Source organism: Balaenoptera musculus, chromosome 18, assembly GCF_009873245.2.
Source record: "Balaenoptera musculus isolate JJ_BM4_2016_0621 chromosome 18, mBalMus1.pri.v3, whole genome shotgun sequence".
NCBI classification, from domain to species: Eukaryota; Metazoa; Chordata; class Mammalia; order Artiodactyla; family Balaenopteridae; genus Balaenoptera; species Balaenoptera musculus.
In genome coordinates this window covers 13,909,934-13,922,619 of record NC_045802.1, presented here as the reverse complement: position 1 = coordinate 13,922,619, position 12,686 = coordinate 13,909,934, and the positions used below count along the sequence as shown (strand labels likewise).

Genomic DNA, 12,686 nt, shown 5'->3' with positions numbered 1-12,686 from the left:
CATCAGGACTGCTTTTATAAACAGAAATTCTTATACATCATTCCAGATTTAATGAGTAAGAACTTTAGGGGTGGCTTCCAGAAATCTATATTTATAATTTCCGAGGTGATTCTGATAATCACCCCAGGTTTAGGACCCACCAACCTAAACACTTACTATAGACACTGTAACTTGAATTTTTTTCCAAATGGACTGGCATTTGGAAATATATATTCATTTCTAAGACCTACAGCCATTAATCATTTTTGCCCTTTGTTTTATTTTTTGGCTACATTTGTTATATACTGGCTCAACAGGTGTGCTAACTAAACACTAATAATAAGAGTAGACAATATGGTTTATGGTATAAGAAAATGTATTTTCACAAGAGTACCAATAAAGCATTTAAACTAAATACAACACTTCAAAACATTCTGCACAAAGAAGTTACAGATCACATTTATTTAATAACAAAATGTCTAGTTCTTTAAGAAAATATTTTTTAAGACCTTACTGCAATACAATTTTCCAACCAAAGAACAAAAATATTAAACAAATTACGGTAGAAGACATCATAAAACTTATTAATGTAACAAATTAGGCAGAATTTTGTGCTAGAAACAGAATGGGGGAAATCTAAATAAAACAGAAAATTCAGAAACTGGGTATTCATAAATTTCTGGTTAACTGAGGCTTAACGTTGTTAAAGACCAGGAGTCTTTAAGCATCAGACTTTGTTTATAAAAATAAAAAATTCCCCAAACATTAGCAACATACTACCTCAGCACAATTTTTTTTCCGCTTACAATTCAGAATCCTGCTGTTCATTTGTCAAATATATGAACAATATCTAGTTACTTCCTTAAACTTAACCAATATTACTTTTCGGATACTGATTCTGTTGCATTATATTTTTCCCAATGAACCTAGAGCCTATGCACACTTAGATAAAAATGGGTTTTAGAAATACTTTATTCATGAATAATTCTACACATATTCATTGAAGGCCTACATTTCCAGGCCTAGAAAGAGCAAGACAGACACCAGGCCTGCCTCCAGAGCTTACCATCTAGAATACAGCAAGTCAAGCACTGGTTCTCAATCACTATGAGCCTTCGTTTCACCTTTCAAGATGTGCATGGATATTGATGTCCTGTATAAGGTCAAACAAAATCTTCCCTTATGCACGTCATCCTTTAGATTCTCTACGGGGAATTGTGAAACCTGTATGTTGACAAGGCCTCTGCTTTGCTTTCTCTGATTGCCTTCTGCTCCTTATAACAATGTCAAGTATTTTATTTTCCTTTCAGTTCTTCCCAACATAGCCGCTGCAGTTTTGTCTATCCAGCTTGGCCTTCTCTGTGACACTCTGTTACAGCTTTCTGCTCCCCTTCATTTTTGTTTCTTTCCTTTTTTTTTTAAAAAATTAATTAATTAATTAATTTATGGCTGTGTTGGGTCTTCGTTTCTGTGCGAGGGCTTTTCTCTAGTTGTGGCAAGCGGGGGCCACTCTTCATCGCGGTGCGCGGGCCTCTCACTATCGCGGCCTCTCTTGTTGCGGAGCACAGGCTCCAGACGCGCAGGCTCAGTGGTTGTGGCTCACGGGCCTAGTTGCTCCGCGGCATGTGGGATCTTCCCAGACCAGGGCTCGAACCCGTGTCCCCTGCATTGGCAGGCAGATTCTCAACCACTGCGCCACCAGGGAAGCCCTCTTTCCTTCTTACCATAAGCCTGGTCATCTGGGCTTCCCCATCTTCCTTTCCTAGCTTCTTATTCACTCCAGTAACTAATCTTAACACTTCCTTAAATGTTGGGTCTTCAGTAAGTAGAATTAGTGAGCATTTCAATTAGCATTTCCTTGAGCTCTGTTGTGAATGTCAGATCCTCTTTACAACAATACTTTCTCCCTGAACACTATTTAGAAATATTATCCTCAAAAAGATGGTTTCTTGAGGATTCCTGTTTTAAAGGTTTTTTTAAAGAAGAGATCAATAAAGAATGCATAATTCAGCAGCTGATGCTTCTACTTTAATCTCAATTAAACTCTTTGGCGTGGGATACCAATGTTACACGTAATGGGCTAGATCGAAAATTCAATTTTTGGATCTTTGATTTTTAAATTAAAATTTATAAGAACTCCAGAAGTCTGAAACTTCAAAACAAGCTAAATGATAAAAAGATAGTTATTCATTGATGTGATCCTTTATCATAAACGATATATAATGAAGAATTCAACTATTTTTGTGTCTGCAGGTCAGATGCTATCAAGCAAACTACCACGTACGGATTGAAAATCTTTTTACATTTTTAACTCAAAGACAAACAGGAAGATTCAGTAAACTTTAATTTTCCAAATGTTCTCAGAAAGAATGATCAGAAGTATCCTCCAGTTATAAGACACAGCTGGATAATCCATTTACCCCCAATGAACTACCTGTGTGTGCTGTGAGGTAGTAATGTGATCTTCCGTGGTGATGACACCCTCAACGCAGAAGCCGCCCCTCTTCACGTGAAGAGCGTGAATAACAAGAAGGGACAGACAGTCACCTTTCATTACTTCATCAACTACTGGTGTCTTCATAGGGTTTCAAATGCCTGATTCCAATTTTACAACAATAACAATACCAATATTTATTCTGGAAGGGGATTTTATGTTCCAAGCAGCAGATATTAACAACTTCCAACACGATCTCTAGGAATTATTCGCAGTTCTGAACCGTGCTTTAGAAAAACATTTCCTATACAAACAAAACAAAAAGTTAGGTATTTAAAAAACGACACACTATCTTAACATTTCAACAATTATTATGTAAAAGAAACAAAGGAGCATCAAGTGGGTACAAAGCTCAAAGATCATTAGAACCCGAGTCCAGGCTTAAGTCTTGTTCCTACTCCTCTCACATCTTCACAACAAAACAAATGTTTGAAAATTTTAAATAAGAACACTACCCAAAGAACTACTACCAAAACCAATCATCAAATAAAACATAAGGTAATTTAACCATCAATACTCACTTTAATATACAATAAAATACTGAGGGGCAGGAAAAATAATAAATCTAAATCTACCCCAAGTGACAGAAGTTTAGAAACCCTGACCTACTTTGGGTCTGTGTTGCCTGCTGAGATTTTCTTCACACCTCGTGATACCCACAATTCAATTTTATAGGGTAATCCAACAAAGCAACATGTCAGAGTAAGCAGTAATTCAAATTAATATAACTACCAAGCATTTCTAGAGTAGGAAAAGGAAAACCTTTAAATCTAAGTTTAAAGGCATCCATACAACAAAATGCCTCATGATTCTCAAAAAATAGCCTTTTTAATTTAATAAAATTATATACTTAAAACAACTGATTTATGTAAAAAGAAATTATTTAAAACTCCTCTTCATTTGCTGTATGGCTAAATTTCAAGCCCAGGACCTAGGAGGACAATATAATTTTGTAGAAGTACTTTAGAATATTAATAGTTTAAAAATAACTACTTCTCAAGATTGAGGTTACATTATATTAAATCATGATTAATTTCAAAATATTATAATTAGACTATAAGCTAAGGAAGGTGCATCTAACACAAATATACAGTCTGTTAAAAAGTTTACTTTTATCCTTCCTGCTTGTTAGGACATCAATATTTGGCACTGTATAATGTTAACAGCTTGAAACTCTGAGTGTAGACTAGGCCCCATGAAATTTAAATGACTGTACTTCTTTAAAATAATAATAGCCAGCACCTATTGAATGCTTACTATAAATAATGCAAACTTTTAAGCACTTTACATGTACTACCTCACAACTACCTTACGACGTAGTTCAAAATCATTATTCCCGTAAGAGCACGATATTCAGACTTTTTGTTACATGTATTAAAATACCTTTAAAGCTTATTGGTCAGGTTTTCTCTTTCTTGTAGCCAAAAGCATACATAACTGATACATAGAAAGAAACAAATTACTTACACACACAGGTAAAGACTGCTATACAATCCCTAAAAATCAACTATCACCTTTGTTAAATTCTATCAAGTCTAATGAGAATGAATTAAATATTCAGTATCAATTGATAAATATAGCCTCACCACACCTCCATGGATTTCAGATAGATACTCACCAGCAGTCTGTGCAGGATTTATTCCTATTCCATCTAGAAAATAAGTTGTAAAATCATCTAAGTTATTTCTAAAGCTAAAAGGCTTTAATAGTAACAAGAACTATGCCAAAAAAGTGCTGCTGTGTACACAGGCATAAGCCAAACAGTTATACTGAGAACACGAATGACAATCTATCAGGTGAGTTATCTGTTGAAATCTCTCACTATTATGTATTCACACATATTGCTGTATTAGACAAGAACATCTGTCAACACAATGATCCTGGTAAGTTTTACAAAGAAGATAGTTTTTATACTATTTTGCCACATCCAGTGAAAAATAAAGCCAAAACACCTTAGGTATGTCATTAATCATTTAATATTGCTCTGAGGCATCAAATCCTAAGGCTGGAGAGCCCACGTAGTAATGTAAGTTCCACTGACACTTGATAAAAGTTTACAAAGCACTTTCCCAATAGCTATTCATTTGTGAATTTAGAACTTTCCAGAAAAGTGAAGGTAGCTTTCATCTAGATACAGACACACTTCAATGTGACAGCATGCAGAATGTTTCAGAATAAGAAATTCTGTCATTTCTAAACTAAATCATACTACTTACTGCACATTAAAGCCACCTTCTTGGGCTTCCCTGGTGGTGCAGTGGTTAAGAATCTGCCTGCCAATGCAGGGGACACAGGTTCGAGCCCTGGTCCGGGAAGATCCCACATACCACGGAGCAACTAATCCCGCGCGCCACAACTACTGAAGCCCGCGCACCTAGAGCCCATGCTCCGCGACAAGAAAAGTCACCACAATGAGAAGCCCACGCACAGCAACTAGAGAAAGCCCGCGTGCAGCAGCGAAGACCCAATGCAGCCAAAAATAAATAAATAAAATAAATAAAACATTAAAAAAAAAAGCTACCTTCTTTTAGTCTGTCTTAACTACTAACGAACCACTCACTAGTACCTGTGAATATTACTTTGTATTCTTGAAAGATAATAAGCCTTCCCTCCAATCTTTATTCGTCATCTTGTTTCAGTATTTTCTCATAGGGCTAGTTCCATTAAACTTAATTATTAGTAGTATCTTACAATATTCAGAATTTAATTTATATATCTAACTGGATAAAATCCTCATTATTGCAGTCTATAAGAAATTGTTTTCTATCAGGAAAGCAGTAACAAGGTATAGCAAAGGTACATTCCTGCTTAGCTTCCTATATTCTAAAAGCATTTACCAATATAACTTATTAAAAAAAAACCCAAAAAACCCCTTGTTAAATAAAATGACAAGTTATTTTAAATAATAATTTGTCATGAAGTTATAAGGACACAAAATATTATAAAGTGCTGTACTATATAACAAAAGCACAAAAAAACTGAAAAGAGACAATTATGAACAATAACTTTGATTTAATATTTACAATTAAGTATATCATTTATCTTGATATAAGTTTTAGCCTTTTATATTTAAGTCAATTTTAACTAATTTGGTTTCTTTTAAACAATTTCTATAACTCAAAGTTAAAACATAGTTTTAAAATGAATTCTTACCATTGGTAATAATTGCACTTGTTGCTGCAGGAACTTTAAACTAAAAGGGAGTAAAAGATAAAAAATACATATATATATAATATTAACTACGAAAGATGGGTAGCAAGGATGGGGTACATATAATCAACTCTATAATTCTAAAATGTGATTTATCTTTAGGATAAGTAACATCATCAAAGAACACTATAACTTGCTTTATCTTTAAAGGACAACACTGTTCTCTAAATACTGCATTTCATCGTATCTAGGACACCATACATTGTAAAATGCATCTTTTTTATGCACTACAAAAAAAAGAAAAACACTGTCAATGAATCTATGACCCAATGTTTACTCTTTCAGACTTAGATATGATTTACTTTTGTCATATATAATGCTCAGGCATAAGCAAAAATAAAAGCAAAGCAACTGCTTAGAATATTCCTCAAATTTCTTTGTGGAAATAGTAAGTTCAAACAAATGCTCTCTTGTGTTTAGTGGGAGGCCAACCAAGGCTCATATTCCTTCCTCAAGTTCTCCTTAAATGATTTGCTGACTTAAACCTCATGGGACTGCAACAGTCCAATTATGCCACCAGGAAATACCTCTAAGTACAAGTAGGTGCAGGTGATGTCAGCTAGACAATTACGTGACTGCCACATGGCCAAGCATAACAGGAAGACTCCACTGAGATGTAAAAAGAAGAGCTTTCTGAAGCAATGAAATGTGGTATGGAACTTATCGGTAGCTAAAAGGTAGAACTCTCCTCTTAATGCTCTCGAGACCAGTATTTGTCAAAGTGTGTTCATGTCCTCATAGTTCATTCTTCCAACAAATATTAAGCACTTCTATGCCATGGACTAACTTTATAAATATTATAGTTGAGTTTTGTGATTAAATAAGTTTGGAAAACATTAAGTTAAACTACTAGTCTTTTCAAAATCCTTTAATATGAGGCTAATATAGTTTATTTAACTCCAGGCAAAAAAATAGTCAATAATGTGTTTCCCATACTTTTGGGCCACTGCTCCCAGTTTTTAATAGTTTTTTTTTTTTTTTTTTTGATGGTTCTGGTGGTCTGGGGAAAACACTCTCTCTGGGAAATGCTGCTCTCGGTATTTACAGTGGTCACGTATCATAGTTGAGAAAAACAACTAAAAGCTTATTTTAATTTATGAATTGAACAACCAAGTTTTAAAATAAGAACTTAACTATACATAAGAACAATTACTTGTTACAGGCTTATGTACCTAAAAAACAAATAATTTTACTGTTCATATGGCACATTCTTAAGTGTAAATTTCCTTTTAAAAATTTTAAATAAACCTAATTTAAAGTAAATTCAAAATGCACTTTAATAAATTTAAAAATACTTCAAAAGTTTTTATAGAGGTTGTAATACTTATTAAAATTTTATCAAAAACCTAAATAAAAAAAAACCTAAATTAATTATAGGCAATTTCAGATTTCTAAAACTTGAATATGACAAAGTTTCTATTTGTTATTCTTAGTTATGTCCATTTTAAGATAAGCTATGCGTTTTCTTAGTGGTAACATATTTTGTGACATTAAAAGTCAAAAGCAACTGCAGACATAATTTCTTCCTTTTCCAGCATGTAGCAGCAATGGTTAAACTGACATGTGGGGAAGCATTACCAGTGATGTACATACACTAACTACCACTTCTTTCTACAGTACTGTCAAGTTTTTTCCCAGATGCAAAGTGCATTTTATGTTCCTCAGTTGTCATTCATTTCCATCTCATATCCCATATGTCTTATAATTTAGGATGTTAAGAGGCTCTTTCAGGCTTTGACAACTCGTTCTTTAGTTAAATTAATTCCCAGTCATAGGCTGGGGGATTTTATTTTTTATTAAGAGAATTTTACTAGGGATTTATATCCACAGACTTCTGGTTTCTTAAGTCAAATCTTATTCTTCCTGGAAGAGTCTACAATGTCATCTTGTGAAAGCCCTTCTCACTGCTGCCTTAAAGCTATATCCTTTCTAAGTGTGTATCACTCGTGATTCATTATAATTAAAAGGTACACTAAAACCTTAATCAATACATGTGGTTGCGTGAAGTTTATTCATTTTCTGTTGCACGTCTGTTAGGATTTTCACAAGCTTTACTAGAAGACCCAGATCACAACAATGCCTTTGCCTTGTAAAAGGACACACTATAAAATAATTACAAAATTTAATAATAAATATTAATTATAGCTTGAAGAGATCTACTTCTTAAATTGGAATCTGTGGAACCTGCTAGGCCACAAACAAGGAGTATTTCAACCAAGCGATCTGTGTAGCAAAAAGTAATGATGCTGTGTTCAGATTTGTTCCCCATCTCTTTTTAGTTATTCTTTCTGCATGAAGGATAGATCAAAATTGACAATAAAGCAAGTAATACCACTTTTCAGTTTAACTCTGAATGAGTGATGAACGATGGCAGTGGTTCCTGACAATTGTTTATAAGGAGCCAGAAGCACTAATAGGCTGGCTGATGTTCAATTAATTCCTTAAGTACAGGGCCGGACTATGGATTAAGCCGGTTTCTTATTTATTTAATTACTAAATTTTTTTCTGTGACTGTAAACTTGTAAGATTTCGAACGAAATATTCTGAGTTGGGTTACTCTGTACCTGCACTGCACCTTTAACTTCACAAAATTTTAGTAAATGCTATTATATTTTTACACAAAATCACTTCATCAGGTAGGAAGGGTAGGCATTAACTATTCCCAGTTTACACATTAAGAAATTTAAGGAAGAGAGAAATTCGTGGGCTGGCCCCATGTCAAACAAATAATTAATGACACAGTTAAAAGAGGAATGCTAAGTCTCCCGAATCACATTTTCAGGTCACTTCCACCAGAGCAAGTTTCTCTTCCAATTGTCAAGTCCAAAGAGCTACTTTACAGATGCCTCTGATAAAAAATTCTGATGAAAAAATTTTATTTCTTAAAAACAGAAACCCAAACATATCTTTAAAAACACTTTTAAAAAAAATAAATTTTACTGACAGTCCACATGGTTTATGGAGAAAATTTGAAAAATAAGATAAATATATAATAAAATTGTACTTCTAGAATCAAAGCTAGTAAAAACACAGGCGTACAGATTACAGTGTTATATAATGTTTTTTTAAAAAATTGACATATCATCACTATCTTTTCAATTTCAATAAAAATTCTCCTTATAATTTTCAATGGTTACATTAAATAGATGTGCCAATTTGTTTAAGTCATTCTTTTATCGGTGAGTCTCAACTTTCACTCTACTTTTATCTATAAGTGAGGCTTAAGTTTTTGACCGCGTAAACCTAATAATGAACCCATGTGGCAGTGGTGGGTCAAGATGCATGCAGATTTTTGAGACACGTCACTAAACTGCACTCTCTACAGGTTGTTCCAATTTCTATACTTACTTCTTCTGCTGCAAACTTTAAGACTGCTGTAAAAGGTGTACTTTCAGGAACACTGAGTCTGCAAGAATTAAAAAGAATCTTTTAAAAGGCTGAGTTTTTTTTTTCAGGTCCTTTGTTACTTATTTCGGCTATTGACAAAGCTGTCTTTTGAGTCTGAGGTTGGCTATTATGATTGCACACTATGTTCATTAACTCTACGAAAAAAGAAAGCAATTATTAGCCTTATTGCTGAGATGGTGCCCTCAGCTCCACTTGAAAATGAATAACCTACATAGGTGTGGATTTGTACATGCTTCATACTTTGATACAAACAGGTCTAGCGTGTAGGTTGCTTCTTGTTTCTAGAGATGGATTTCAAAAAGTTGAATCTCTCCTCAGTCTTCAGTACACTTTGCCGCCTCCAGTTCATCCCATGCAAGAATGTGATCATTTTCATTAGAAGAGGCTACCTGGGAAGCATCATCAGATCATAAGTCTTTTCACGAAGCCTTCTGTGAACTTTCAATCATCAAGTCTAAAATAGTAGTCCAAGTTGATGAAAATGAGTATGTTTACTATGGCAAAATGTTAAGTGATCTTCCACCTTTATGTCATTTGAAAATGGGCTCACTCAATACAAACATTTCGGAGAGTGATGTGTGATTCTGTTAACTGACCTGTACAGTGGCAAGTATATTAAAGAGCACCAATAAACAGTCAATCCGCATCAATTTTCCAACTTAAACATTAAAAAATAATTGACATTATGCCTTAAGAAAGCACTCAAAGACACAGAAATAAGTTAAAAAAATAAAATAAGATAAATAAGAATCCTAATGTAAAATAAATTACTATGATTAAAGATAGAAAAACAGATCCTCTTTCAAAGTAGGGAAAGCTAACATTTCTCTTTGAAACTTCTCTATTTGTCCCCACTGTATTGTTCTCTAACGACTTAATACCAACTACTACTATGTAACACCCTGAGGTGTATGTGCCATCCCCTCACTTAGTCTACAGATGTATTGCTGAATATAAAAATCATTATATCTGACACAGCACATTACAGTGACTTTCAGTAAGGAATGTGTTAATAGATTTCCCAGCTGCCCTATTCCACTCCCCCCAAATACTGCTAAAGAGTGAAAATAGATGTCATTTTTTTCCCTTTCCTTTTTTATATGGAATAAAAAGAGAGAAAAACAAAATTCTAAAGGATAGCCATTTGATGAAAAAGTATCTAATAAACTGGCAATGTAAAAGTCTACAAAGCTGGGAACAGTACTTTGCAAGTATTTCTGTAGTTTATTTATAGTTTAGAACCTGAGACTCACTGTCCTAAAACTCTAGAGGAGAACTTCTAAAAGTTTGGGGTTTCAATTCACTTTTGGACTAGAGACTGGAAATGTCCTTGTATCATATAATTAAATGCCATGTTGATATTCATTAACATAAGTTTCTATCTGCATATTAAATTGGTGAGACTGTCCAAAGAAAATCCAATAAAACAGAAAATAAAAACATATTTCAGTGCATGTTCTAATTGGCAGAAAATTGCCGAGGGACTGGGAGTTACTGCAACTCCAGAAACCTTATCTAGGTTTGAAGCTCTTGTGTTTGCCAGTCACATCATTTTGTAAAACTTACGCTTACATTATATTGGTGTTTTGAAAAAATAGGAACTATCCTGCATATTAAAGTGAACTTTTAAAGTAAATTACTGGCAAAATTTGTTTCTTTAATAAATATTTCACATAAACAGAACTATGGCATAACATGACAAGCGTTATTATAAAGAATAAAAACAAAGTTTCTATAGGACACTAGGGAAGGGTGAAATGAACTCCCTAGATCATCACAGAAATTGTCTCAGAGGTGAAATTTTGATCATTAAAGGATGTTGTCAGGAAGTGGTAGTCACGAACTACATTAGAAGCACACAAGAAAACGTGTGCCAGACAGGGAGGATCCAAAAAGACTTGCTTGTCAATCTGAGAACAGGATGGCTGAAACTCTGATTAAGTGGTGGTGGTAGTAAGGAGCCGGGGGTGGGGTGAGGGGGAAGAGGTGGGAAGTAAGACTCGAAAGACTGGAATTAGACTGAAAGAGTCAAAGGTGCTTTTTAACGCATCCTGTATATGAAAGAGAATGTTTGATTTCAACATTTCTATAACCAAGTAGCAATACCAACAGGGAATCTATCAACAAACAAAAAAACAAAGCAAACAATAAAAACTCGGACATTCCCCCTGAATAAATCCAGGACTGAAACATCTTTTCTAGAATTCAACTATTAGCAACTCAAGGAAAATTTCTCTATCGAAGTATGTATTTACTTGCCTGACAAGTGAAAAGTGGCCTTAAAAAGTTAAAGCATGTTTTCCCACAAATCTCAGAGTTGCTTTTACTAGTACCCAAATACTAGATACCATTACTTTGAATAGGAAACATAACATAATTACCCTGACACACCCATACATGTGTTATGTCTGTTTTATATACACATACCCGTACACAAATTATACATACACACAACTACACACACACTGAGCTAGAAGTGTGCTGCTAAATTCACTCAGTCAACACATACTGAGTGAACTGGTACCACGTTCCAGGCACTCTTGTAGATGCCGAGGCTGCTCTACTCCTTCATCTTTCTCCCTCCCTCCTTATTCTTTTTTCCTAGAGCCAACTTACACGTTGATGAAAATAATCCAACGTAAAGGGCGAAATCAAAGATGAGAGAGGGAGTAATCTCTCTACTTCGTGAAGCCCAACTATCGAGTGAGTCACACTCAACGAGTATCAGGAGGCTCACTGTTCTAGTAATTTCGGAACCTGGACTGGGAAGCTTTCCCTTACTTCCTCTAACAGCTGGTCGAAGTGGTGAAAGGCCTGTCTCATCACGAGCAGACTGAGACTGTTTTAAGGATGCCAGCAAATCACCAGAGCCCCGTCCACACCTCCTCCCGCTCCATCACCCCCCCAAAGAGAGATCGCAAATCACCAGCAACGTTCCCATCACACACACCCGCACAGCCCCGCGCCTGGGCAAGCTGACACTTATAGGATATCTCAGTTCGAGTGGGATGTGGGAAGCTGCGGGGAGAGAGGAAAGGAACGCGGACCGTTGATGTGGAACCTGCGGGGAAGGCTCACATCGCCCAGCCCAGAGCGACCCCCCTACCCCCCCGCGACCGAGCTACTCACACTTTGTACGGCAGCCGCGGGTCCGACGTCAGTGTGATCTTAAAGGAAACCTTCGACCTGAGGAAGAGAGAGGGAGAGTTAAGGTCGGGCAGCGGGACCGGGGACTGGGGCGGGTGGAAAGCAAACACTTACATGGTGCAGCCGGTCTGGACACAAACCGCACGCCAACTCCGTCCAGCAGGCCCACTTCCTCTGCGGCGTCTAGCCCCACTTCCTCTGCGGCGTCTAGCCCCACTTAGGCCCACGTCTCCCTCCGCAAGCTGGGGTCCTCCAAGGTTGCTGTTGTCCAAGGCACTGCCTGAAAACCGGGCCCAGATGCTCACGCTGGGCGGAGCCTACAAGTTACAGATAGCTACTGCTTGTGTATGTATATCTCTGAAACAAAATTGCGGATCGTTTGGAAAGAATATTCTTCTAATTGCAGTTATTTTCTTCTGTATTTTCAGTCAGGCAGACAGGCACAGGC

General features: G+C 35.9%; 1 protein-coding gene across 1 annotated transcript; it reads right to left on the bottom strand.

Moving 5' to 3' along the window:
* Positions 1-337: 337 nt before the first annotated feature.
* On the bottom strand, positions 338-12,459 carry UFM1 (ubiquitin fold modifier 1). Its single transcript, XM_036831759.1, has 6 exons — positions 12,353-12,459; positions 12,221-12,277; positions 9,032-9,089; positions 5,627-5,666; positions 4,092-4,124; positions 338-2,717 (listed from the first exon to the last, which is right to left on the bottom strand). Coding segments are annotated over exons 1-6 (258 nt in total). The 5' UTR covers positions 12,355-12,459; the 3' UTR covers positions 338-2,649.
* Positions 12,460-12,686: the final 227 nt, after the last annotated feature.

Excerpts from the sequence above, each read along its gene's own strand:
- UFM1 (XM_036831759.1), bottom strand. Across the intron at positions 9,090-12,220 it reads CCGCGGCTGCCGTACAAAGT|ACTCAGTGTTCCTGAAAGTA; the intron begins GTGAGTAGCTCG and ends TAATTCTTGCAG. Across the intron at positions 5,667-9,031 it reads TAAAGTTTGCAGCAGAAGAA|TTTAAAGTTCCTGCAGCAAC; the intron begins GTAAGTATAGAA and ends ACTCCCTTTTAG.